The sequence below is a fragment of the Montipora foliosa genome, chromosome 2 (genome assembly GCF_036669935.1).
Source record: "Montipora foliosa isolate CH-2021 chromosome 2, ASM3666993v2, whole genome shotgun sequence".
NCBI classification, from domain to species: Eukaryota; Metazoa; Cnidaria; class Anthozoa; order Scleractinia; family Acroporidae; genus Montipora; species Montipora foliosa.
The window spans coordinates 21,349,287-21,374,111 of NC_090870.1; the positions used below are offsets into that span (position 1 = coordinate 21,349,287).

At 38.7% G+C, this 24,825-nt stretch overlaps 2 protein-coding genes and 1 pseudogene across 2 annotated transcripts in view; 2 read left to right on the plus strand and 1 right to left on the minus strand.

Annotated features, from left to right (window-relative positions):
- The window catches only part of LOC137992656 (NBAS subunit of NRZ tethering complex-like), a 155,269-nt gene extending 152,307 nt beyond the window's left edge, over window positions 1–2,962 (plus strand). The window contains exons 59-63 of the mRNA XM_068838132.1: window positions 1–241; window positions 415–557; window positions 1,643–1,766; window positions 1,849–1,974; window positions 2,348–2,962. The exon at window positions 1–241 is cut by the window's left edge and continues 51 nt beyond it. Coding sequence (XP_068694233.1) covers window positions 1–241; window positions 415–557; window positions 1,643–1,766; window positions 1,849–1,974; window positions 2,348–2,653 — 940 coding nt within the window. The 3' untranslated portion in view covers window positions 2,654–2,962. The remainder of the gene's footprint in view (window positions 242–414; window positions 558–1,642; window positions 1,767–1,848; window positions 1,975–2,347) is intronic.
- Window positions 2,963–11,432: 8,470 nt separating this feature from the next.
- Window positions 11,433–13,205, minus strand: LOC137991311 (uncharacterized; annotated as a pseudogene).
- A 2,539-nt stretch (window positions 13,206–15,744) lies between these two features.
- On the plus strand, window positions 15,745–23,014 carry LOC137992659 (cytosolic iron-sulfur assembly component 2A-like). The gene is made up of 6 exons (XM_068838135.1): window positions 15,745–15,959; window positions 20,072–20,091; window positions 20,368–20,512; window positions 21,388–21,437; window positions 21,516–21,561; window positions 22,692–23,014. Exons 1-6 carry the CDS (start codon window positions 15,884–15,886, stop codon window positions 22,787–22,789), a joined length of 435 nt encoding a protein of 144 aa, XP_068694236.1. The 5' UTR covers window positions 15,745–15,883; the 3' UTR covers window positions 22,790–23,014.
- Window positions 23,015–24,825: the final 1,811 nt, after the last annotated feature.

The window sequence follows — 24,825 nt, forward strand, 5'->3', positions numbered from 1 at the left end:
CGTTTTACAGACAATCATAAATACAGTGAGCATTCACGTGCAGAAAGGAGGATCAATGGCGAACCAAGAGACCATAGTTGAGTGTCTGCAACCATTCTGCGCTGATGTTGCTGTGGCAGCTTCTGTTAAGAGTGTCATTCTTCGAGCAATAGAGGAATCATTTGATCTCAGTGGAGAGGACACTTTTCTGTTGTTATTTTATCAAACTGATGCCCTTGTATCGTCGAATTGGAAGCGACATGTAAGTATTGCTTTCTTTTCTCGGTCTTTTTCGGCTTTGATAAGGGCAAGAGAAGGGGGCCACAACACAAGGCAGATTGGTAACTTGTGAACAAGAAGATTAACTTAAAATCCCTGCAACAGTGTTGAAGTGTTGGTTGATTTTCCTGGACTTTGATTTGTGAATTCATACAGCTCGCACCAGAAGACATCGACAATGACACCAAGAGGCACAAACTGTTTGAAGCCCTTCTCAACGAGAGCGTGTCCCTTGAACAGCTTCTTTCTCTTGGTACCCTGCTCCAGATATGGCCAGTGCTTGCAGCTACAGAGCTTAAGTAAGTGGTGATCATTCCTGGTATTTACCAAAATGACAACTAATGCACAAAGCATGTTACCTTTCCGATAACGTTCACTTTTCATCCCACCAGAGTTAGTACTGATTCTAATCGCACAAAAAACCGTCGAGAAAGCAATTTAAATTTGCGCTTAAAAAAAACACTGCTTTTTCTGATAAGGGTAACCTTTCTTCTATCTCCAATTTAACTACAGCGGTACTCATTTAGTGTTAACTCATTCATGCGAAGTATGGATACGTTGTTGCAGAGAGTAGGACCCGTAGACGGACGTCACAATATAAAGATAAAAACAATCGCTGACTGGCTGCAGTGGCTCTGTATCGTAGTCAGCTGTCGTGTTCACCAACGAGTAGCTAGTGTACTCTGCCAGTTCTCTGCGCCGTTTAACTGGTAAATTGCCTTGTTCGCCATTATCACATTTGAGTTTAATCGCACGACACATACACTAGAACCAAAGTGACCTAAGACCATACTAGATTTTAGAGCTCAAATTGAGATCAGATTCGACGGTCACTCGTACAAGTTTGTATGCAATTGCCGTACGAGGCCAAAAAACCGAATATGCCAAACAACTACGAATAAACAGTCTGATATCAGGAGGGCATTGCGATGGCATTAAATCTGCTACATCCCTAAGAAGTTTTAACATCTCTTAATGTATGAATACCTAAAATGCCCATACGCAATTCGAGGGAACAAATTAAGGTGCGTTCGATTGACTGTATTCCGGAATAGGAATACATGGAGTACAAGTTGGAAATCCTTCGTTTTTGCGGAGATTCACATTAAAATTGTCAAACATTTTCTAAAATGCTATTTTAAACATATTTTTATCATCCTTGCAGCTTCAAAACGCGCCAAAAATACCGTTTTAATCATCACTTCACGTATTCTTATTCCGGAATAGGGTCAATCGAACGCGCCCTAAGTAAGTTAACCAATTACAGAAAGGTTTCGCTTTGTCCGTTTTTCTTTATTTAAGCCAAAAATGCCCTGAAATTAAGAGGTCGAGGGACTGAACAATATTAAGCAAACAATATAATACGTTTCCTTTTTCTCGACAGTGAGGAACCTTCAGCCAACCCCTGGGTACAACTTATGGACAAACTTATACGTTGTCATGGTGATGGTGAGCACGTAATTGAGCTCCTAAAACAGCTCAGCAGCAGCACAAGTCTCACTGTCGAGGTATGAAATAGATGTATCAAAAATGCTGTCATCAGTTTGTTTTTATTCACTGCCATTATAATTGCTGATGTTATTTTCCTAGTGTTGTTGTCACGTCTACAATTTAATGCTCCTGAATTGTCCATCCTTGCACGCATTAAAGTTTGCCATTTTGTCTAAAATGGAAGCCATGCATCACCTGGCTTTGGAAAACATGAAGAATCTGAAGGTATTACTCGAACTTGCTCATTTTTATGATACAAATTACTTATTAAAGACATTTCACACCACGAGAGGAGGTAAAAGAGCGAATCCCCCATATTAGACCCTCTTATTAACTCTGTGTTTTACTTCGTGGTTATTTCAAGGGCGACACTTTATTGGTCAGTTAGTGTGGTGGTGGACCGCGCGGTCATGGGAATAAGAGATACAAATAAACGTCGCAGCATTGAAGCGATCGGAAAAGAGATTTCAAATAATTATCATAGGGCACTGGGATTCGCTCTCTTCGTCGTACTCTCTTCTTCATACTTTGTGAAGGTACTCAAGTCATGTCACTTTGTCTTTTCTTGCCTGTAACAGAAGTGCGTCTGCTTTTGCAGGTCAATTCAAATTCATGTGACGATGAGTTGATGGAGCTTGTAATATCCCATGGGCTAACTGCAGAGACAGCACAAACTCCTTTCCTCAATCCGCTAATCAACTATGTTCTAAGGTCTCCTGACAAACTCAGTGACACCGAACTGGCTGGAAAAGGAGCACGAGTTAAACTTGTGGCCTCTCAATTACAAACAGCAGGTTTTTGGGCGGAGGCTGGAACACTTTTGCAAAACTACCATGGAACACATCCAGCGTTGAAGACTTTCGACAGTGCTATGGGGGTGTTATCTCGCTGGCTTAAAAGATGAACTTCCATTTTGACTAAACAATATTTAGTAAATCTCAGATGAAAGAAGTTAGTACACTGTATTTGCAATCGGCTTTCGTTCACAACACTTACAATGGGCGTCAAGAATGACGAATAGTACACGAGGATGAAGTGTTCAGCAAGTTGAAACTTAAATCGTTCACAATTCATTTAATAGACAATATTTGACTGTGAAGGCAGAGGTGTGTTGATTTAGCAGCAAGTACCATAAATCTATTTATTGGAAATGAAACCGATATGCGATTACTATTGTCGCCGCTTAGAGAATTAAAGACATTATTATCAAGGTTATTGAATTGCACACACTTATATGAATAGTCTGTAAAATGTGTATTTGGTTTTCAGAATCTGGTCCTTTGGGTCCTTATCTGAAAGTTGCAGTAAAGTGTAAATAATGGTAATTGAACTCCGTGAAGTGCAATTTGGTCAGAAATAATACGTGTGATCTCAATATGCGCGCGAGTTCGTTTGAAATCACACGTATGATTTCAGACCTAAATTGTACGACACGAAGTTTAGGCCTGTTCCAAACGTCGTACTACTGCCGTGCCGAACTTAAATGAAATTGTCATTTCGATTTAAGCACGGCAGTAGCACGCCGTTTGAAACCATTAAGCACGGCTGACTTAGGTTCGGCACGACTACGTAGCACGGCAGGACTTGCCGTGCCGCACGGCAGTAGCACCACTTGGTTTTAAACGGCGTGCTATCGTTGCGCCGAACTCAATTCATAAATTAAGTTAATGTATTTTGCATTATTTGCATACTATTACGCTGGATGGATTGTTTATTTTTTCTTTTGAATTTGGCACGACTGTATTAGGTTCGACGTTTGAAACCGCTGCCGTGCCATCGTCGTGCCACTGCCAAGCCAAATTCACTTGAGTTCGGTACGGCAGTAGCACGACGATTGGAACAGGCCTTAGTTACCACCTTATTACATCCATTTAAAAATTGCACATTGGATTGGATTGATTTATTTCTTGGTTTGGGAACTAATAGTGGATAGAATAGCTCTTGACAATAGCAATGGGGCTTTTTCCACAAATGCTTGGCCCAAACCGTTTTCAAATCTTTGGAGATTATAGTGACCAGGCTAGATACGGGCATACCATAGCTGAAACAAACCAAAAAGTCTTGTTTCTCATATAAAAAACTCATGAAAAGCAACCTTGCTTGGAGCTTCTCCAAGCTTGGAGCTTGGAGCTTTTAAAAAAGCTCTCCTCCAAACCCCCCTTCTCATGTCCACTCTGCCCCTTTTCTTTGAATTCCCAAACGTTTGTTGGCGAAGTCCACTACTCGTCGCTTTTAAGATTACAGATATTTATTTTTCACCGCTTGTCTTGTTAATACAATTGACTTTCAATTCTTGAGCTCCATAAGTGTATATTTTGTTTAAACGCCATTCGCGTTACAATGACTTTCGACGACATTGCAGATTGCGTAAAATCTACGCATTTCTACTACCCCCTTAAGATACGCGCAGATGATTCAACCCACAAAGATACTACTTTAGCAGAAGAGTGTCAGGAAAGACTTTTCCCGACACGGAAAAAAACACAGACGCTACATGAAGAGTACACTGGGTTGCCTGTGGTACGTGTTGCACAAAAACAGAAGGCACTGAATTGGGTGGTATTGAACTGCATAGTTCCAGTTAATTTTATTAAGTGGGGGGTCATTAAGCCCATTTGAGGGATTACCCAGACGGGCCAGCAGAGGCCCTTTGACTCACACCTTCACACGTTTAATTCTTTTGTCCTGTCCCATTTTGAGGTCTTTTAGGTTTTAAGCTTTGGTAATAAATTCAGTTTAAAGATAGCAAAACATGCTCTTGACTAAAATGCACTCGTTTCTTCTTTAAATAAATAGTCTGCAAAACACTAACTGCAAATTCCTCTGACGGACGTTTTCCTGCATGTTATGCATGTCTTGCAGTTGCACTAAGCAAACGTTTATAGACCGTATTCATAAATGGCGGTCAAGAAATTATTCTTTTGTCTTCGTTCTAATCATCCTCATTAGCCTCACTTTGGAACAAAGTAGGCCACTTGCATTAAGAGGTCACGTGACCAATGCTTCCCTTAAAAAGTGAGTTGTAATCTTGCTGTTGCCAAAAATTGACAGAACACATAAAAATTATCTTACACGCGAAATTTGAGAGGAAACGCATTTAAGGGAGATATTTTATGGTACTTTGATTTTTCAACAAAGTAGCATGATTTGTCTTGGCCGCCATGTTGGAGGGCATACTCTTGCCCTCCAACATGGCGGCCAAAACTACTTTTTGCTTATATCTTGTTAAATGTTTGATAGTTGAGTTCAGATGTGCCATAAACGTTACCACATCATCTTTTCAACATTTTCCTTACAGTTCAAGCAATTACAGAAACTATCTTTTTTTCTTTTTAATTTGGTCCGAGATCGTTTAAGACCGGGCCTCGGGCTGTAATGGCGCAAAGCTTAACAAGGCACTACATTGTAGAAAAATACTTGGAGTTTTAATAAACAGAAATTTCAGTTGGAACGACCATATTAAGAAACATGTTAAAAGAGCAGCTCGAAAACTTCCTTTCTCTTTCACATTAATTTTAAAGCGTGCGCAGGTTTCGTTTTGCAAACTTGTAGCCCATTCTCGTCCCTAGAGTCCTTCGGTCAGCGTTACGAACACAGGAACACAAACTTTGGCTACAGCCAAAGAAGGAAGTCTGCGAATCTCGGACTTCCGGCTCTTCTGCCCATTCTCGGAAATTTTAAACAATAATGGTCTTCAACAGTTACGACATTAGGGAGCTTACGAAACGAGGACGGCGACGGCGACGGCGACGGCAACGAGGACTTCATTTTAAAATACGAGTTCGCGTTATTCATGTCAGTACGAAACTATTTCATGTAGTTTCGCGTTAAAAATGTGTAGTAACTGTCGAGGAATTAAACTGGTATGAGTGAGTTGGAAGCGTAGAGAGAGAACTGAAAATTCATCGTCATGTGCTAACGTCCTTCACAGAACCTTGAATTTGGTCATTTCACGTCGTCATTTAGGAGATGACGGCAAAGAAATGTACTAAAATGTAAAACGCACGTGCAAAGCGTGCAGAGCCATTGTTTTTGCTCATTAAACCTATTGTTTTGTAGCGTCGTCGTTGCCGTCGGCGTTGTCGTTTCATAAGCTCCCTATTATACCATTACCGCGACTGCGCGAATTTTTGCCTGCGTTTAGAGTCCGTGTTCAGTCATGGCGCTGACCAAAACAAAAGCCGACTCAGTCTGGAGAGGTAAAAGAAAATGCTTCTTTCCTTCCTCCACAAGAAAAAGGTAATAAAAATAATAATAGGTAAAATAATAATAGGTAATCAAAACAACAAGCTCCAAAAACAGCTCCAATCTATGATTCCCGAAGTTAAAAACACGCAGAATCTTTGGAGTAAATGTGGCAAATTACTAAGGAGGTTACGACGGTATTCAGGCTAGAAGACACAAGCAGTCAAGAGCAAAATTCAGAAAAGCTGTTGATTCTCGGTATGGAACCCACAGAACACTAAAGCAAGCCAAGTGAGATACTTCTCCCGGCTAACTATCATTGTCATTGGCGAATATAAATAAATATTATTTGCATACGCTGCACGAGTTAAGTTTGAGATTGCAAGTTTTCCAAAGAAGTAGTTACCTAAATACGAGTTGAGCGTGTAGATCACACATTGAAATAGCAGATTCCAGGCAATTACAGTTTTGCCCAACTGGATTCACCGACATAGAGAATTTTTCAGGTAAAATGTAAGAAATATGACCAGGGCGCATGTGTCTGGAGTATAATTGCGTTCCGTTCCATATCTCATGGTAGAATGAAGTTATATGTCGTTAGTTTTTGAGAGTTTCTTGCCAAATCCAAGAATCTGCCCAATAAAATCAACCGAGTTTTTGTATGACCTTAAAGCCGTTTTCAGCCTTCTGTACAAACACGTTCTGTCAAGAGGATTTTTTCAAAGCTCACACTGTTTCCTAGTACAGTTTGCTCCACGAGTAGCACAGCCGCGTGCACGAATTAACAAGATGGAAAGAAATTACTGACCGAGATAGAGCTTTTTTTTTTCTCAAGCATCCCAGCAGGCAGGAAACCTAAATACTTAAATCTGATTGGCTAATTGCGCGCCCCTGAACCTTCTAGCTATTTGCGATCTTTGCGGTACCGACTAGGATCCGAAATTTTCCCGCGCTAATCGCGGCAAGTTGAAATTGCTAGGAACGGGTTCAAACAAACTAATACTTACCCATTAATAAACAACTTCCCGAAATGTCAAATATGCAAGAAATATAATTTCCGTACGAAATGGATTCAGATAAGAGTAAACATCATAAAAAATAAATGTACGCGATGCTAAGAAGCTCTTCATTATATGTCCTATTACGCAGTGATTTTGATAAAAAAGTTAATATAGCAGCGTGGTTATCGTATACCCAAATTAACCATGCCATTCTAAAAACTTAAGACCGTCGGTTTCCTATACGGACGGCTCTTTATTCCTTGTCCAAAGTACACGGTAATTTTAATAAAAACGTTGATAGAGCAACATGGTTATCGTATACCCAAACGAGATGCTTCTGTGAAGCATACACTGGGTTGCCTGTGTTACGTGCTACAGAAAATCAGAAGGCACTGAATTGTGTGGTATTGAAATACAGCATTCCAGTCTCTGAAGAATAACAAATAAAAGGGAGGCGAGAAACATTGGCTTCTGAGCTGGCATGTTGATAGTTTTCAAGTTCCTCACAACTTCTTTTCACCACAAGTGTGCCCTCTGAACATCTGACAGCTTTGTAATAATAAACTTCACTGAAATTAAGCCCTGTTTCGCGGGGTTAGTGTTAGGATGGGAGACCAAAACAATAAACCCCTCGTAAAAAACAGAAACATCTGACCGAAAATACTATTAACGCTAACAAATGCGAACTCAGCAAGGTACAGATTTTGTTAGCTTGCTTTATGCAAAACAAATATTGATGAAAAAGCAAATAACTATTGATACACAGTTTTCAGAAAGAGCAGAAGGAAGTTTCCCGGACGGTCGATCGAGAATAAAATATTTACGACATGAAAACAACATTAATTTTGAACCGTGAATATAGAATATAAAAAGTTACGATCAGCGACAAACATTTTGGGAGATTTTTGCTACGTTCAAGTAAATTGCAAAATCGAAAGTGACATGGCCGGAATTCAGCGGGCGCCGTGAGTAAGTTTACTCGCCAAACAGTGAAGCATCTGTGTCAAATGATGGCAAGATACCGGGTTTTTGTAAGTTTCTTTTTCTGTCAAGTGTTTTAAAGTTTGACAATGAAATGAGTGAAGTCAAAACAAAGATCACAATCGCCCAACTCTTGTTTATGCAAAGTCAAAATTTATCACCAGGTAATTCCATCATTTCTGAAATAGCAGCTACTTTATTATTCATCTGCGTCACAAGTTTTCACTTAGGTTATTGTTTGATGTTTTTTTGCTCTTTTGTTTTCCTTTGTGTTACGTCATCTGTGAGTTTCACAGGTTTTTACACCGAGGATGAGCCGCGTTTTTGTTTTTTTTTTAGTTTTCTTTTTCTTTCATTTGTTATAAATTTTGACAAGAAATGTGCGAATTCAACACAAAGATTACAATCGCCCAACTCTCAGAGGTTGACCATTGTTTCTGGAAAATCAAAAATTTACTCTCCAAGACAGGGTTATTTATCACCAGGTAATTCCATTGTTTTGGTAATAGCAGCTTCTCTATTATTATCAGCGTCACAATCTTTTGCCGATTTTGGGGGTCATTTTGTTGAAACTCAAGCACGCTTCCAACAGACCTGTTTATTTTCGTGACTTGTGCGTTACCACAAAAATTCTCCCCGTAACACATTTCAACACATGTATGCAAATTTGCAAAGCTCGAAAATTACACAACATGATAAATTTACAAAAGCTGGAAATTTCACAGAAACATTTTCCAGCGAAACATTTCTTGAAACAAGCAACATATTTGCAATAAGAGGCAAGAAATCCTTCCTATTTCAGTTGCGTGTGTGCAAGCGAAACACACAATCACAAAGCATATGCAATTAAATAAATTTCTGACAGTTCACATCAAACCCTTTTCGAAAGAACCTTGACCGTAAATAATAAAGCACAAAAGAGACAACAAGCTTTCATTCAAATAATTTTTCACTGTCACATTTCCAATTTTTTTAAACCTTTGCAGAGTTGAGTACAAAATGAATGTTACTTGCCGGACAAACAGGCAAACTTTAAATAGATGCGACTTCAGTAAACACTGTGAGACACACAACAGAGATCACAGATCTACTTGTGGTATTCGATTCCTTCTCCGTCTTTGTTGAACCCGTAATTTACCAGAGAAATTTCCATTTGGTTTCAGTGTTGTACGTAACACCACCTTGGCGAAATATTAGAAGTACAGCTCATTTTGATTTCGGCTCGACGGGCGAAAGATTCACGCTGTCGAAGTCCATTACTCGTCGCTTTTAAGATTCCAGATCTTTATGTTTCACCGCCTGTCTTGACGTTCCATTCTTGAGCTCCATGTGGGTATATTTCTTTAAAGATATACTAAAACGCCATTCGCGTTACAATCACTTTCGACGCCATTACAGGTTAATTGTGCAGAGCAAGCTACGCATTACCCCAGCCCCCTCAAACCTAACAAAATACGCAGAGAAGACTCTATGCACACCACTTAGCAGGGGAGTGACAGGCAAGAATTTTCCCGACACGGAAAAAAACAAAACGAGATCCTTCTGTGAAGCATACACTGGGTTGCCTATGGTACGTGCTACAGAAAATCAGAGGGCACTGAATTGTGTGGTATTGAAATACAGCATTCCAGTCTCTGAAGAATAACAAATAAAAGAGAAGCGAGAAACATTGGCTTCTGGGCTGACACGTTGATAATTTTCAAGTTCCCTCACAACTTCTTTTCACGACAAGTGTGCCCTCTAAGCATCTGACAGCTTTGTAATACTAAACTTCACTGAAGTCAAGCCCTGTTTCGCGGCGTTAGTGTTAGGATGGGAGACCAAAACAATAAACCCCTCATAAAAAACAAAAACATCTGACCGAAAATACTACTAAAGTATTAACGCTAACAAATGCAAACTCAGCAAGGTACAGATCCTGTTAGCTTGCTTTATGCAAAACAAATATTGATGAAAAAGCAAATAACTATTGATAAGAAAGAGCAGGAGGAAGTTTCCCGGACGGTCGATCGAGAATAAAATATTTACGACATGGAAACAACATTAATTTTGAACCGTGAATATAGAATATAAAAAGTTACGATCAGCGACAAACATTTTGGGAGATTTTTGCTACGTTCAAGTAAATTGCAAAATCGAAAGTGCCATGGCCGGAATTCAGCGGGCGCCGTGATTAAGTTACCGCGGCATGTTTACTCGCCAAACAGTGAAGCATCTGTGTCAAATGATGGCAAGATACCGGGTTTTTGTAAGTTTCTTTTTCTGTCAAGTGTTATAAAGTTTGACAATGAAATGAGCGAAGTCAAAACAAAGATCACAATCGCCCAACTCTTATTTATGCAAAGTCCAAATTTACTCTCCAAGACGCGTACGACGTTATTTATCACCAGGTAATTCCATCATTTTGGAAATAGCAGCTACTTTATTATTCATCTGCGTCACAATTTTTCACTGATTTTGGGCCTCATTTTGTTGAAACTCAAGCACGCTTCCAACAGGCCTGTGAACCCTTCCTGCTTACAGAGCAATACTAAAAAAATTCTCCCATATCACATTTGAACCTTAAGCTCGAAAATTCAATACACAACATGATATCATAATTCACAAAGGCAGAAAATACCACAGAATCCTTTTCCAGCGAAAATTTTATTGAAACAAACAACATATTTGCTCTTAGAGGTGAAAGCCTCTTCCTATTTCATTGCGTGCGTGAAGACAAGAAACTCAATTGTGTCAAATTACCATGTACTTCAGGTAAATACTGCTCACTTTGATTTCGTCTCGACGGGCGATAGATTGTTGTCGAAGTCCAGTACTCGTCGCTTTTGAGATTCATGCCTAGTTTATCCAACTGACATTCCATTATTGAGCTCCATAAGGGTATATTTTGTTTAAGGATCCACTAAAACGCCATTCGCGTTGCATGACTTCCGACGCCATTGCAGGCTAAGTTGATGATTCTACTGTGTCCACCAGAGAAATCTACGCATTTCCACTACCCTCTCGATCCTAAGAAAATACGCGCAGAAGGCTCTATGCACAAAGGCACCACTCACCCGGGGAGTAACAGGCAAGACTTTTACCGACACGGAAAAAAATACTAAAACGGAAATCTACCTATTTTCCGACTGGGTTTCCCATAGGGCAACCCAGTAAAAACGACGAAATCAACGCAGACCTCGATTGGTTTGCCATAGGCAACCCAGTAATTATGGGCACACATTAGATGTAAACATCTTCAGTTCCCACGGCCTGGTCTCGTCTGACCTTGTAGATCAGTCGATAGAGCAGCGGTGATCTCACCCGAAGGTCGTGGTTCAATTCCCACCCTGGTTAAAGTTTTTCTCTGTCCTTGTGTGGGCCAATTTCCATGAGTAGGGCTAACGCTCACATGGTTCATATTTGTAGAAACCTAGCACTTCACATTACACTCTAATCAGTTAAGTCTGCATGTAAGGATTCATAGCTTAGTTGGTAGAGCATGGCACCGGATCGCTGAGGTTATGGGTTCAGCCATCATCTGCAGCCATCATCTAACAGAGAACTAAGGTCACGCTTACGTACACGGTTTTTAAAACTGGCTAACGAAGTAACTGATCTGTCTGCAGTTGTCAGTTTGCTCCATAATGTGGGTCCTAAATAGCGCAATGAATGTTTGCCATAAGTTACTGTGTTATGCCTGGAAACTGAAATGTCGGACTATCTTAAATAATACTGAGGAAGAGTTATACTCCTGAAAGATGTTACAAATATTCAAAGGACTTAGGTTGTGTTTGACTTTTATACATCAAAATGCATATGTCTTGTAGACATCTATTTAGAAACGTAGGTAACTTAGTTTCCTGCAGCAAACGTTCATAGGTGGAAGTGTTTGTATTTGTAAACAGCCCTTAGGCCTCTTTCTTGTACCCTCTCCAATCTGCAACTATCACTAGATTTACAAAAATGCCATCTAAGATGGCAGTAAGTTAGATATGGTAGAATGGTTGCTTTATAAAGTTGTAGTTTTGCGTCTGTTGGAATCAAGTTGCGGAGTCTTATAAGCACACCAATCCTTTGACCGGCTTTTTTTTTTATAAATAATGCTTATGTGATTATTAAAGTTCAATTTTGAGTCTATCGTGTTGATTTTCTCTTTGTTTACGAAGATTGCCCATTCTTCGATGTTATTTTCATGGTTATGATTATTGCCAATGATTAAGGTCTGGTAGTTTTTAAGTTTACTAGCTAGCAGATTTAAGTCGAACCATTTTGTTACTGTTTCCGCACTATCTCTAAGTCTGGATATAGTAGTAGGTAAGTCTCGACCTGTATGGTAAAACTGATGGTCATTGATACATTGATATTCCCCTAACATGATAGAACAGATCGTTTTGGAAGACACTCCACAAAAGAGGGCCCAATGCGGACCCTTGAGGACAACCTCGATTGACAAATCTACTGGAGCTGATATTGCTTCCCATCTTTACACGATTTTTCCCGTTAGATAAATAGCTTTTGAGAAGTTCAACAACATTATCCTGGAAGCCGTAAGCTTTGAGTATGCTCAACACCTTTCACCTTTCGATCGACATATCGGTCGACATTATGCTTACGAAAAGATGTTTATCTCTGGCCTCTCTCCACCCCTCCACCGAGTTGATTAGGGTGGTTTTGCAGCTGTATTTTTTGCGGTAGGCGGATGAGTTTACACGTAAGTGTTTGTCGAAACCAGCCGTAATTTGCTTGCCGACGAGCTGCTCAAAAACCTTACTGACACAGGGTAAGACAGTGATAGGTCTGTAGTTTTCCTTGCAGTGTCTGTCGTTCTTTTTAAATATAGGTGCCCATTCTCCACACTTTTATTCACTTGGCCATGCCCTGTTGTTTTATACAAGAGTTGAAGAGGGTCATAAGTGACCTTGCGAGCTCCTTTACTCCAATTTTAAGTACTTTTCCCGGAATACCATCGCAGCAGGTGGCTTTGTTGATGTTAAGCGACTCTGGGAAATCTTTAACTTGTATTTGTGTGACAGGCCTTACTTCAGTGCCTTGCGTTAGGTTTGTAGTTTCCGCCATTATTTTCTGAACACAGGGATGGTATTCAAAGTCCTCCATTGATCGAAGTTCGGCACTTTTACCCCCGATTCCTTCAGCGATTGTGGAAAAATAGTCAGGTAGTATTTCGGCAACTTCGCATTGATTTCTGGCAATTGACCCGTTGTCGTTTAGATGGATTTCAGTATTGTGCGTATGGTCCTTTTTGTTTAGGAAAGGCCTAAAAGTATTAAAGAACTCCTTGGGTCTCATTTTTAGGGCTTCAGACTTTTTTCTCCAGTATTCCTTGATTGCAATTCTTCTTCTCCAGAATCAAAATCTTTAGCACGTCGACACGGGGTCCCACAAGGGTCCGTCTTAGGACCAACTCTCTTCTGTGCACATTATTCATCAGCAGTGAAACACTCAAGTTGTACTTTGTTTGCTGACGATACTGAAATCCATTACAGTGATGGAGATATCAACAAAGCATCTAATTGTATTAATGGAGATCTTGACAACATTAGCTCATGGTTATCAAGTAATCAGATGGTTGTACACCCAGGAAAATCAGAAGTCATGAAGATTGGAACTCAAAGAAGTCTCAAAAACTCTAATGATTTAAATGTCTTTATTCACGATCATCGTCTCAAGGAAGTTACAAACTATAAATATCTTGGTGTCTACGTCGACAGTACCTTGGCTTGGAAAGAGCATCTTTCAAGAAAGAACGTATCCAAAAATCCGTCTTATAAACAGACTTTCTAGTTTCCTGACTAGAAGCGTTCTATTGAAGATCAATAAACAAACGATGCTACCAATCTTTGATTACGGATGTTCTGTTTGGATGGAATGTTCAAATTCAATGATAGACACCTAGAAAGGCTCCAAATCAGGTTATGCGCACCATACTCAAAGCTAACAGGACTTCATGCACTCAGAGTATGAGATCTAAATTGGGACTCTTAACATTAAAAAATCGAAGGCGTTTTCTGAGATTTCAATTGGTCTATAAAATCATCAATGACTATAATAACTGTCCAAACCAACTAACGGCTATCTACCTCGGCGATCAAGTCTGCACGGGAGAGATCTCAGAGACAACACTACGCTACATTTACCAAAAGCAAATACAACAGTTGGACAAAAAACTTTTCAATATGCTGCAGCGAAGGATTGGAACGATTTACCAAAATCGATAAGATCAATTGCAATCTTTTCATCATTCAAAGCAGCCTTATATAGTTTTTTGCTAAAATCGGACAAATTAAGTAATAGATGCACGGTAAATTAAATATTGTATTTCCTATTGCTATCCTTTTTTATCTGTTAAGATAATATTTAAATAGTTGATTTTAATTGTATGTGATATGATTGTATTTTACCCTTTATTATCATCTTTATGTATTTCAGAAATATTATATTTATCTGCTCATGTATTAACACCAGTGTGTTTTAACAAACTGATACATTTTTAATAGTTTAAATAAAGTTATTATTATTATTATTATTATTATTATTATTATTATTATTATTATTCTCGCCTTATGTTTGAGCTCCCAATTCTTCTTTGTTTTATTTCCTTGTGGCTTTCCGCTTGGCTTTGATTGCACTCATTTTCCATTGTGATGTCATGTACGGCACATCTTTGTCTCGAGTCCTTATTTTTTTAACAGCTGCTACCTCATCAAGAATGTTATTCATAAGACATACACCTGGACGTCTACCCTGCGAGCAGAGGCCCTTCGATCTTCCTAGATAAGTCGGGTTATCTAGGAAGATCGAAGGGCCTCTGCTCGCAGGGTACTGGACGTCAATCTCGTCAAAAATTTCCCCAACGTGTCAAGGTGCAACAGTTCTTATAGGTCCTGAAATTTTTAATCTTAGGTTTATCCAAGTTAACCTTTTCTTTGAGAATTCCATCGATTCGTTAGCAGCACGTCAATTAAGGTTCCAGTTGTTTTTGTTGCACGCGTTTCTATTCTGGTTTGTTTTGTTATCATACACTTTAGACTCTGTTCGATTTCAAGATCGCATAAGAGCTTTCCTTCTCGGGGGTTTCTGGTCTTAGCCTGTTCAGATTTAAATCACCGAGGACAATAACGAAGTTACACTGATAGATGCATAACATTAGCATGTTCATGACTAAATGCTCACGCACGCGTGTGGAAAAATGTCGGGTTGTTTCGTCGGGTTGTTTTGTTATGTCGGCGAATCACCCGACATTTTTCCACACGCGTGCGTGAGCATTTAGTCAGTGACAGGGTCTCTTACATTTTCAAACACCTACAGAATTCTGAACGTTGTCGCGCCCTGTGTTCAGTAGACTGTTTCCATATTTTAGATCACGCCTCTACGAGTTTTCAGCTTAAGATAAAAGAGGCTTTTCATATTCAAAGAGAACAACATAATTTGAATCAACAATTACATCATGTAAATCTAAAACTATCCTTTTAATTCTTACATTGTCACGGTTTATGTACATTTCGTTGTTACTAGCATAATTAGCACTTTTTCCTACTTGTAAATTCAACTTCTGACGCTTTGTACATTCATCAACTGAAGATGACAGAAGTTTCTGTCGAAACATGTCTTATAAACTTAAAAGTTTTGTCGTTTTCTTTAAAGTTTTTCTCTATGCAATTTGTAAAATTGCGTTCATAAGTGCGAGGATCATAGCTGTACTTGATTTCATATCCGCAGTTCAATGATTAATTTCACATATCATTTCGTTGGCAATCTCCTCAAAGTCGGTTGCTAGTTCCGCCATGATTCGTTGCACCTCCTCACCGTGCGTGACTCGTGTGACGGCAGAGTGGACATGCGTTAGTCCATGGTTACTTTGCGTGGTTCATTTCGAGAGAGAGAGCCCTCGAGAGTTGAACTCAGTCCACCTTAGAACCCAGTTTTTTCCCTTTTTATTTAAGATGGCGGATTAAAAATATCTTTCGATGTCTGAAGACAAACAATCGTCCACTAACACGGAAAACTCCTTGGATAACCTGATACTTGTGCAAGAAGTATTTGGTAAGACAATTAGCAATGCACTGCGTTATGTACAAAAGACGTTCTTTTTAATATATGCAACCAGAACAAATATATGGCCGAATTTATACATTAAAGCTATATAAAGAGATAGACGATTAATTTATAAGCTTACATAACTCTTCTATCAAGTGAAGCTATGATCTTCGCAGTTATGAACGCAATTTTTACAATTGCGTACAGAAGCCTGAAAAATTCAGGACTTCAACGGGGTTTGAACCCGTGACCTCGCGATTCCGGGGCGACGTTCTAACTAACTATGAAGCCACTGACGTGGGGAGCTGGTCTTTTGTGGGTTCTAATGGTCCCGTGAGGAATGAATTATATATGAACTGCGGGTATGAAATCAAGTGAAGCTATGATCTTCGAAGTTATGAATTGCGTAGAGAAGCCTGAAAAATTCAGGACTTCAACGGGGTTTGAACACGTGACCTCGATTTCATATACCATTTCAGCATTGATTGGTCCAATGGTCCTTTGAGGAATGAATCAATGCTGAAATGGTATATGAAATCGAGGTCACGGGTTCAAACCCCGTTGAAGTCCTGAATTTTTCAGGCTTCTCTACGCAATTGGAAAAATTGCGTTCATAACTGCGAAGATCATAGCTTCACTTGATTTCATATCCGCAGTTCATGTATATTTCATTTCATATACCATTTCAGAATAACTCTTCTAATTAACAATTATTCCATGAGCGCGCATTGGATATGAGATGGTAAATAGCGCTACCCCCTCATTTGCTTTAACTAGTCTCATATCCAACAAGTGCGGATGGAATAATTGTTCTATTAAATTCCTTAAACTCCTAAAATTTGGAAGTACGAAATACGAGCGAAAAAGCGAGAAAATCCGAGCGAAATCGCAAAAAACTTGATGAAGATGCGATGTTTTGTAATACCTTGTGGTCAGACAGACGCAGGCTCATCACAAAAACATTTCTTACCTTCTCGCATACTTCTAAACGTCAGAATTGATCCAAACTTTTTGCAAAAAAACGGGTTTTTTTTGCTTTATTCAGAGAGAAATTTTGCTTCCAGGCGAAAATAATTTGAACTTAGCAACACTTAGCACAATCATTTGCCATATAAGGTTACACTAAGGTATATGAGCTGATAACCAAGATTGAGTAAACCAATCACAGCACGAGAAATGCATTAACCAAGGTTGAGAATTTAATAATTAACAATTATTCCATGAGCCCACATTGGATACGAAATGGTTTGAGGCGTTGCTGAGTGACGTTTGCTGCATTAATTCCACATAAGATCAAACGCAGGTATAATGGCTGATAACCAATGAGAACCAATGAGAAAGCTAGAATTGCATTATCCAAGGTTGAGAATTTAATAAAGACCGATATTTCGTCTGTTATTCTTATGGATATAAATTGGGTGTTTATGGACCAAAATTCATCTTCAGCTGATTACAGACATGCTGACAGACGAATCAATCGAACACGAATTTTGGTCTATAATTCACCTTAACACAGTCTGGATTTATTGATCTCTATACTAGACGAATTGCAGACGAAATATCCATCAAAGACGAGTTATTCGTCTCTAGTATAAATTTGGCCATTATTTCAGCTTAAAAGTTAAGTTGTGTAAGCTCGTTATTGAAATTGAATTTCAATTTCTCAATAATTTTCAGGAATAAATGTAATATTTGGCTTTGATAGAGAGCTCATGTTGTGAACTACTGAATATATCTGAATATATCATTCCTTGAATAATGGTCCTTTAAGGACGTTCGCGCGAAAATTTTTCAACATTGATTTTTTTCTGAAACGTTTACCACTGTAAGATGATGAGTTAGTTATGTCAGAAATGTAAAAAAAATGGGGGGTCACCGACTTCGTTTTGGAGAGAACATGCCCGGAAAAACACCCAAAATGTGACAAAATCGGGCTTCGTTAGCGAATAAGGCTAGTGTCTGTAAACCCAAATATATTGCAATTAAATCTTTGAAGTGAAATCTTCTCTGCCAAATATTGTTTAAGTGGACTTATTAAGTGAATTTAGTCAACTGGTGAGGTTCCTTAAAGATCAAGTTCGCATTTAGAGACCACAGTTTCACGCGCCTTGCCGCCGCAAGATGGCAGGATTTGATGTCCCGTGAGCAGAAATCTTGAAATTTTTTTAACTTCCCACATTGATTTTTTGTTCATTTTTGGACAACGTGGAGATAATTGTAAATAAAATCCGTTTCTGGAAAGAAAAATTGGGGTCACCGAACGTCCAAGACCGTTAAATCCAGGCAAAGCTATAGCAATGGCCTTTTGCCCTACCATTTCTCATTTTATTACTTAGCGCGCACGCTCGTGTATGACGTGGCGTGTGCATTTGCGTGCGCAGTAAGGATGCGCAGAAACAATTGGCGCGAACGTCCTTAATTTGTTGAACTGTCGACTTACACATAGCTGATGCTCATAGTCCCTGCCCACTTCTACATAGCTATCCCTTTCACGAAACAACTTGTCCCCTGATGTACCTTCTTCTGTATTGCAAAATCAGTACTGGTCAACTTGATCAATAATACAAATTTTTATGATCAGTATTGAAAAGTTATTATGTTCCTTTATGTGGATCCCTTCTATGTGAAGGAGGAGAAGAAGAAATGATTTATTTCCTCTCTGAATTAGTGCAAAATACCTTCAACATGCTCAGGAATTATTAGGAGAAGGCAGTAAAAAATTACCAGAGGTCGAAAATGGAAGGAGCCTGGGCATCCCCATTTTTTCATGTCAGGAAATGTCAGGGAATCTCACTCTGAGTCAGGGAAAATTTAAGTCTTTGAGCTTTGAAATTTTAATAGTACTATATGATTTATTGCCAACTCAACAATTTTTTTGTGTAATCAAGAGTCTGAGCTGTCAATGTCAAGGTGAATGAAACAGAGGGCATGGGAGGTTGGAGGCTATTACCAGGACTAATTTGTGATTTTTAAAAATTGAGTTGGTCAGGGGAATTTTACATTTGTTAGGAAAATGTCAGGGAAACGTCAGGGAATTTAAAATCCTGTGGCTGTGGCAACCATGTTTCTTCTACTACTGCCCTTCTCTGAATTTATCATGGGCTTCAGACTGCTAAAAGTACTCTTTTTGGTTAGATCTTGGGTTATTGAAATTGTGCAACTGTAGTGAGTCTGATAATCAGAAGCTTGAAAGGCTTAATGTGAGAGCTTTAAAATGTGTTTACAATAACCAGGTTCCCGTTCATGACGAAGAGCACTTCTGGCCTTGTCTAATCGTCGCATGTAAGACATTGCCATACGAATGTTAAAGCTGTTAATGGTATATTACACTGGAATAATTTACACATATATGAGTGACTTGTTTGTCCTACGTAATAATGTGAGGAACTTAAGAGGCACAAACAAGCTTGTCCAATGTAAGAAAACTAGAAACTTTTCCTTAAAACCTACATCTTTTACTGGTGGCAATGTGTGGAGGAACTCTTTACCAGATGAATTGCGGTCACCGACAATCGTTAATGAATGAATTTAAGAATGCTTTATGACATCTACATTTGTAATGTATAGCTTATTAATCTGTTCCAATTGTTACAAAATTTTAAGATTTAGGATTGTTTATTTAATTAATGTTGTTAGAAATGTTAGTTATTTTAATTGATCATTTTTTAATTCCAACTACTCATTTTGTTACTCTTAATTTCTGCAAACTTTCTGCAGAGTTTAAAAAATTCTGTACAGCGATTTCAGAGCCACCTTAAATCTGTGATTTTTTAAAGGTGGCCCTGATTCTGCAGCACAGAATTGGCCTTTTAATCACCTTCCAGCAATAAAAAATGGGGGTCACTGAGTTTGTTTTTGAGATATGAGCAACTAAAGCCAAAATATAGGGTGTTCCTGCTAGGCTTTCCAATTGCCAAGGTAACCTACATGAATTACGTCACAATAATGGCCGCATATGGCTCAGCAATTATTGGTGTTTTATTTGGTACCAGTGTGTAGTGCCAATCTTTTCAAAGAGAGTGTCTCTTCGAAGTCATGAAACTGGTTAGAGCCACCTTAAATCCAGATTATGTTGATACTCGCTCACAAATAACACATCTTTCATTTATTTTTCATAGATCTTGTGAAAGATATTAGGGTAAGTAAGCTGCTGTGTTTTGTCTTTTGAAAGAAATCTCTCTAAACACCCATGAAACTTAAGGAAATGCTATTTTTAGAGTTTATGTGAGGGTTCATGTCTGATGATAACATACAGTACTAGTTTTTGAAAGGACCAGAAGCATCTGTATTTCTTTTTCTGTTGCTTTGAATCATGCCCATTGGCTTAATAGTGAACAGCTTTTGACTTGGTGATGCTGCATTATTTTGTTTTGGCAAAAACTTTGATTGCTTTTTTCCATTTATTGCACTCTAGGACCCAGAGTTACCACAGACACTTGAGGAGCTCAATGTTCTTGAGGAAGAATTTATTAAAATTGATAAAACTGGAAATGATGAATACAACATTAAGATAGAATTTACTCCTACTGTCCCTCACTGTTCTCTTGCAACTCTTATAGGTAAGGCATATGACATTAATTTTGGCATTCAGTGGATGAGAAAACAGGAGATTTCCCGAACGCATGATAAAACAAGTACATGTGCATGGCTAGACTTTTCGCGATAATTCCCTTGTATCATCTTTCTGTAAAATATATGTTCATTTAAATGTCCTGACTCTTGATAATAATATATTAATATTATGGTATGAAATCTACCATCTACTTAGTCTTAAAAGACTAATTAGATGTTAGGTTTCCAATCTCTAATCTTGATGCTCTATTAGTGAGCTGTAGGCTACTTAAGTGGGAACCCGGTCATATGATGAGGTTCATATGAAAGTGGTGCTGCCATACTGTAAGACTGAAATGTATGTCTAATATAACTAGGGGTCAGAGGAGTGAATTAATTTTTTCAACTTGGATTTCTTAGACCAACTGTAGCAAGATTACAAGTCTCCAGATCATCAGGGATCATCATCATCTCCTGCCAGTGGAGTCTCCTTGCCCATTGATATTATTTTTGAGACTCCACTGAGGCTTGCAACATTTCCTTTTGAGGTTGCGCCAGCATTGCCAAGTGACTAAAAAAAAATTGCAGTTGATTATTTTTCAAAGTTCCTGGCTGTAACCTCTTTGGCAAGGATCAAATCAGAAATGTAGTGATCAGTAGCACAAAGTTTTTGTGGTCGTATCAAGGAAGTTGATAAAGTAAATAAGCTACATGTAGATTGTAGGGAGGTTGGAAAGTAAGCTTTCTAAGGTGCCATTATTGATCAATTTACTTTGGACAAGTCGTTTGACACAATCCAATTTCCACACCTCAACCCAGTGCCTCTGTATAGAGATTTCTCTAATAGTTGATACGTGTATATGTTCAATACCTTTTTCCTCAGGATTATGCTTGAGGGTGAAATTAGAGCGTTCATTGCCACATAAGTTTAAGGTATGTCTTTCAAGTTTGCTTCAGTTTAATGATCAGCTCTTTTGGGAGATAATGTTAGTTTTCATATTGTTTTTGTAGCTTGACATTTCCCTCACAAAGGGAACACACTCCACTGAGGATGAAAGTGAGTAAAGAGAAAATAATCTTGTGGCATTAAAGTTAACTAGCAGGAATAGACATTTGTTCTGCAAATATGCTATCTTTGAGATGATGTTGATTTCAATAGGGGTCAAGAAGTGTCCCCTTACTCTTCTCTCCAGTTTCATTGTTACTCCTTTATATGCATACAGACGAGAAACCTCAAATTAGTGTTCCCTAAAGCAAAGATAAACAGCTGTTGAATTCACCCCCCCCCCCCAACCTATAAAAATTACACAAACCCTAAACCTAAGGTTATTGAAAGATAAAAGTGATGCTTACTTTTATCTGAACAATTTGAGCTATTTTCTCTCATAGAATCCGGGCGGCTACAACGGGACTTGAAGCCATGACCTCTGCGATGCCGGTGCAATGCTCTACAAACTGAGTTATGAAGCCACACAGTTGGGAGCAGCCCGGGGAGGGGGGGTGAGCAGCTCAATTTTTGGTCTCATTTGTTCCTGTGAAAGGATTAATGAATGAAAGAAAGGTATATTATTAGACGAAAGATAGAAGTGTTCCTTGGTCTTATCTAGTCATTCATTAATACTTTCACGCAAACACATGAGCCCAACAAATTGACCTGCTCCCAATCGTGTAGCCTCATAGCTCCGTTGTTAGAGCATTACACGGGCCTCGCATCCCATTGTCCACACTCATTCGTTGTTTGGTATAGACAATATCCGCGTGATTGGCATGTTGATTCTTGATTCTCAAAATGCATTAGAAAATAACCATTACCTGCTTTCGTTATCGCGGTTGAAAGTTTATTGGCTTAATGATCACTTCTTTATCTGGATAACATCTTACTTAAAGAAAGCATTGTGTGCAGCTGAGTAGAGTGTAATCACTACTGCGGCATATGCTATATGGAATACTCCACAGAGGTCAAATTAGGGACGTTACTTTTGGTGATTTTTATAATTTATTTACCACCACAAATAAGCATAACTTAAGTTGACCTGGTTTCACGAAAAATCCGTCTGAAAATAACTTGGTCTTACGTGTATGAACCCAAATTGCCATGGGATGGGCTCTTACCGGGAATTTAAAGATCTCAAACTCTTAGATTGTCAGCGTCTGACCAATCAGATAATATGTTCTTTCTTCTTGTAGTTAACAAACAGATAAATGACAAAGAGAGAATTGCAGCTGCTATGGAAAATCCAAGTCTGAAGAAGATTGTGGAGGAGTGCATTTCAGATGCAAGTTGACTCTTGACGTCAAACGAAATAATCATAGTAAAAGTTTTAACAGTGAATGCTAAATGCCGTTGGATTGCCACCCATTTTTCTTCTACTGTAGAGCAAGCTCACGGATGATACCTCGGGATTCTCTTACGATACCCATAAACTGAAAGCACGCTTGTAGGCTTAGAGTGAAGAACTTGTCATTAAATTGTAAAATGAACTAAGACAATATACATGTAATGCACTGACTGTTTGTACTCATTTGAATGTAAGTTAGGTATTCCGTTTACTGTTCATTTTCACTCTGGGTTGAGTTCAACGCGGATTTTTGTCTACCCAATAACTGGCCCCAAATTCAATTCCAGCTTTGATAAGAACTAATTTCCTCGCACCAGCTGAGACCGAAAATGTTCAGTCTTTTAGTTAAACATTACAGTGTATCAATTGTACACGTTGACGATTAGGGTCAGTTACGATTGGCAGGCGGAAACACACGCAATCACCCTTTCACCGTTTAAAAGCCAGTCCAAAGGGGAAAAAATGACACTTTAACAGCTCATTATTTTTTAACGTAGCCGTGCATTCGTTATAGAGAACGTTCATTATGTGACAAACCGTCTTCTGGGAATTCAAGCCATGCTCTGATTTTAGGGAGCTCGAACTTATAGATCAATGGGACTCTTACCAGAAGCACTGACCCTATAGCACTCATCAAGGTGGTTCTTCTTGTAAACGCGATAGGTCACCATAGACGCGTGAAAGCAGCCGAAAGGCAGCGCACCCTTTGTCTTAAAATGCTTATTTTTAAAAAAACGAACTTGGTAACAACTATTTTTTATTGGTGGAAAGTTAGTAGGAAACCGCAAAAATATAGAAAAAATGCCAGGAGCGGAGTCAGAGCTACCTTCACACTTGGAAGTTAAGGTGGCTCTTAATCCGCTCCAGAGATTTTCCATTACTGTCAGATTTGTAGAGGCAGTCCTTCTACTGAGACGGCCTCTTGAGATTATTTAGACTTGTTTGACAGACCGTAAAGGGTCCTTGAAGACTAATTATATTCTTTTTCAATCTAAAAAGTTGAAACTGTCTCATTAGTCTTTTAATTGATAATTGACGGAGCAAAGATTAAGATTAAGTTCCAACTGTAAAGTACCTTGGTGTTACTTTTGACTCAAAGCTAACTTTGGAAGAATCATATTGATTATCTCTGTCTTAAATTGTCAAAAACCGTTGGTATTCTTTCTAAACGAAGATACTATGTTAACATTAATATGCCTACTATGCTTACGTATTATTCGCTAATCTATGCCTTTCTTACGTAATGGTATTCATGTATGGGGTGTAACATATCCAATCGATTTAATGCTAGTCTCCTTCGCAGCCGAAGTTAATTTAATGCCAGTAACTATTTTGAAAAAACGAATAGAACCGAATAGAACCGGTATCACACTCAGAGCCAATTGCAAAATCTCTTGATTTGTTAAAATTTTGTGATATGATTCACTTTGAAATCCTTTCTTTTGTTTATCAGTGGTTTCACAAAACGACTTTCTGTTTTTCTGAGTATTTGAAGCAAATCTCCTCTGTTCATTCATACGCTACCAGTCAGTCGCTTAAGCAAGATCTCTTTGTTCCTTCTACCCAAACTACTCAATATGGTATTCGTTCTCTTTGTTACACTGGTACTAACCTTTAGAATTCATTACCGACTAATATAAAACAAATTACTCCTTTTTCCAAATTTAGAAAAAATATGAAGAGTTCCATGATCGCTTGTTATACCAGTATAGAGCGTGACGAAATTTTTGTAAAACAAAAAATATATATCTTCGTATAGGCGTACAACCAGCCTTGCGTTATTATTCTGTTTTTAGTGAGGAAAAACAACCTGTTTTCACCGGTTTGTCAAGTGGTTTAGATTCATGAGGTTCTTTGTTACCTGGGAAACAGTGACGCAAAGTCGGCTGGCTGGGAGTTTCCCTCACTAGCTGGGAGCTGGAATTTTGCTCATAATCATCTTGGGAGTGCGGAACACCTTTTTTTCCAGCAAAATTGAAAAA

What these genes read in the sequence shown, in the direction of transcription:
- LOC137992659 (XM_068838135.1), top strand. Translation starts at nt 15,884, where the DNA reads ATGTCTGAAGACAAACAATCGTCCACTAACACGGAAAACTCCTTGGAT. An exon ending in ATCTTGTGAAAGATATTAGG is followed by an intron (nt 20,092 to 20,367) that starts GTAAGTAAGCTG and finishes ATTGCACTCTAG; the next exon opens with GACCCAGAGTTACCACAGAC. An exon ending in CATTGCCACATAAGTTTAAG is followed by an intron (nt 21,438 to 21,515) that starts GTATGTCTTTCA and finishes TTGTTTTTGTAG; the next exon opens with CTTGACATTTCCCTCACAAA.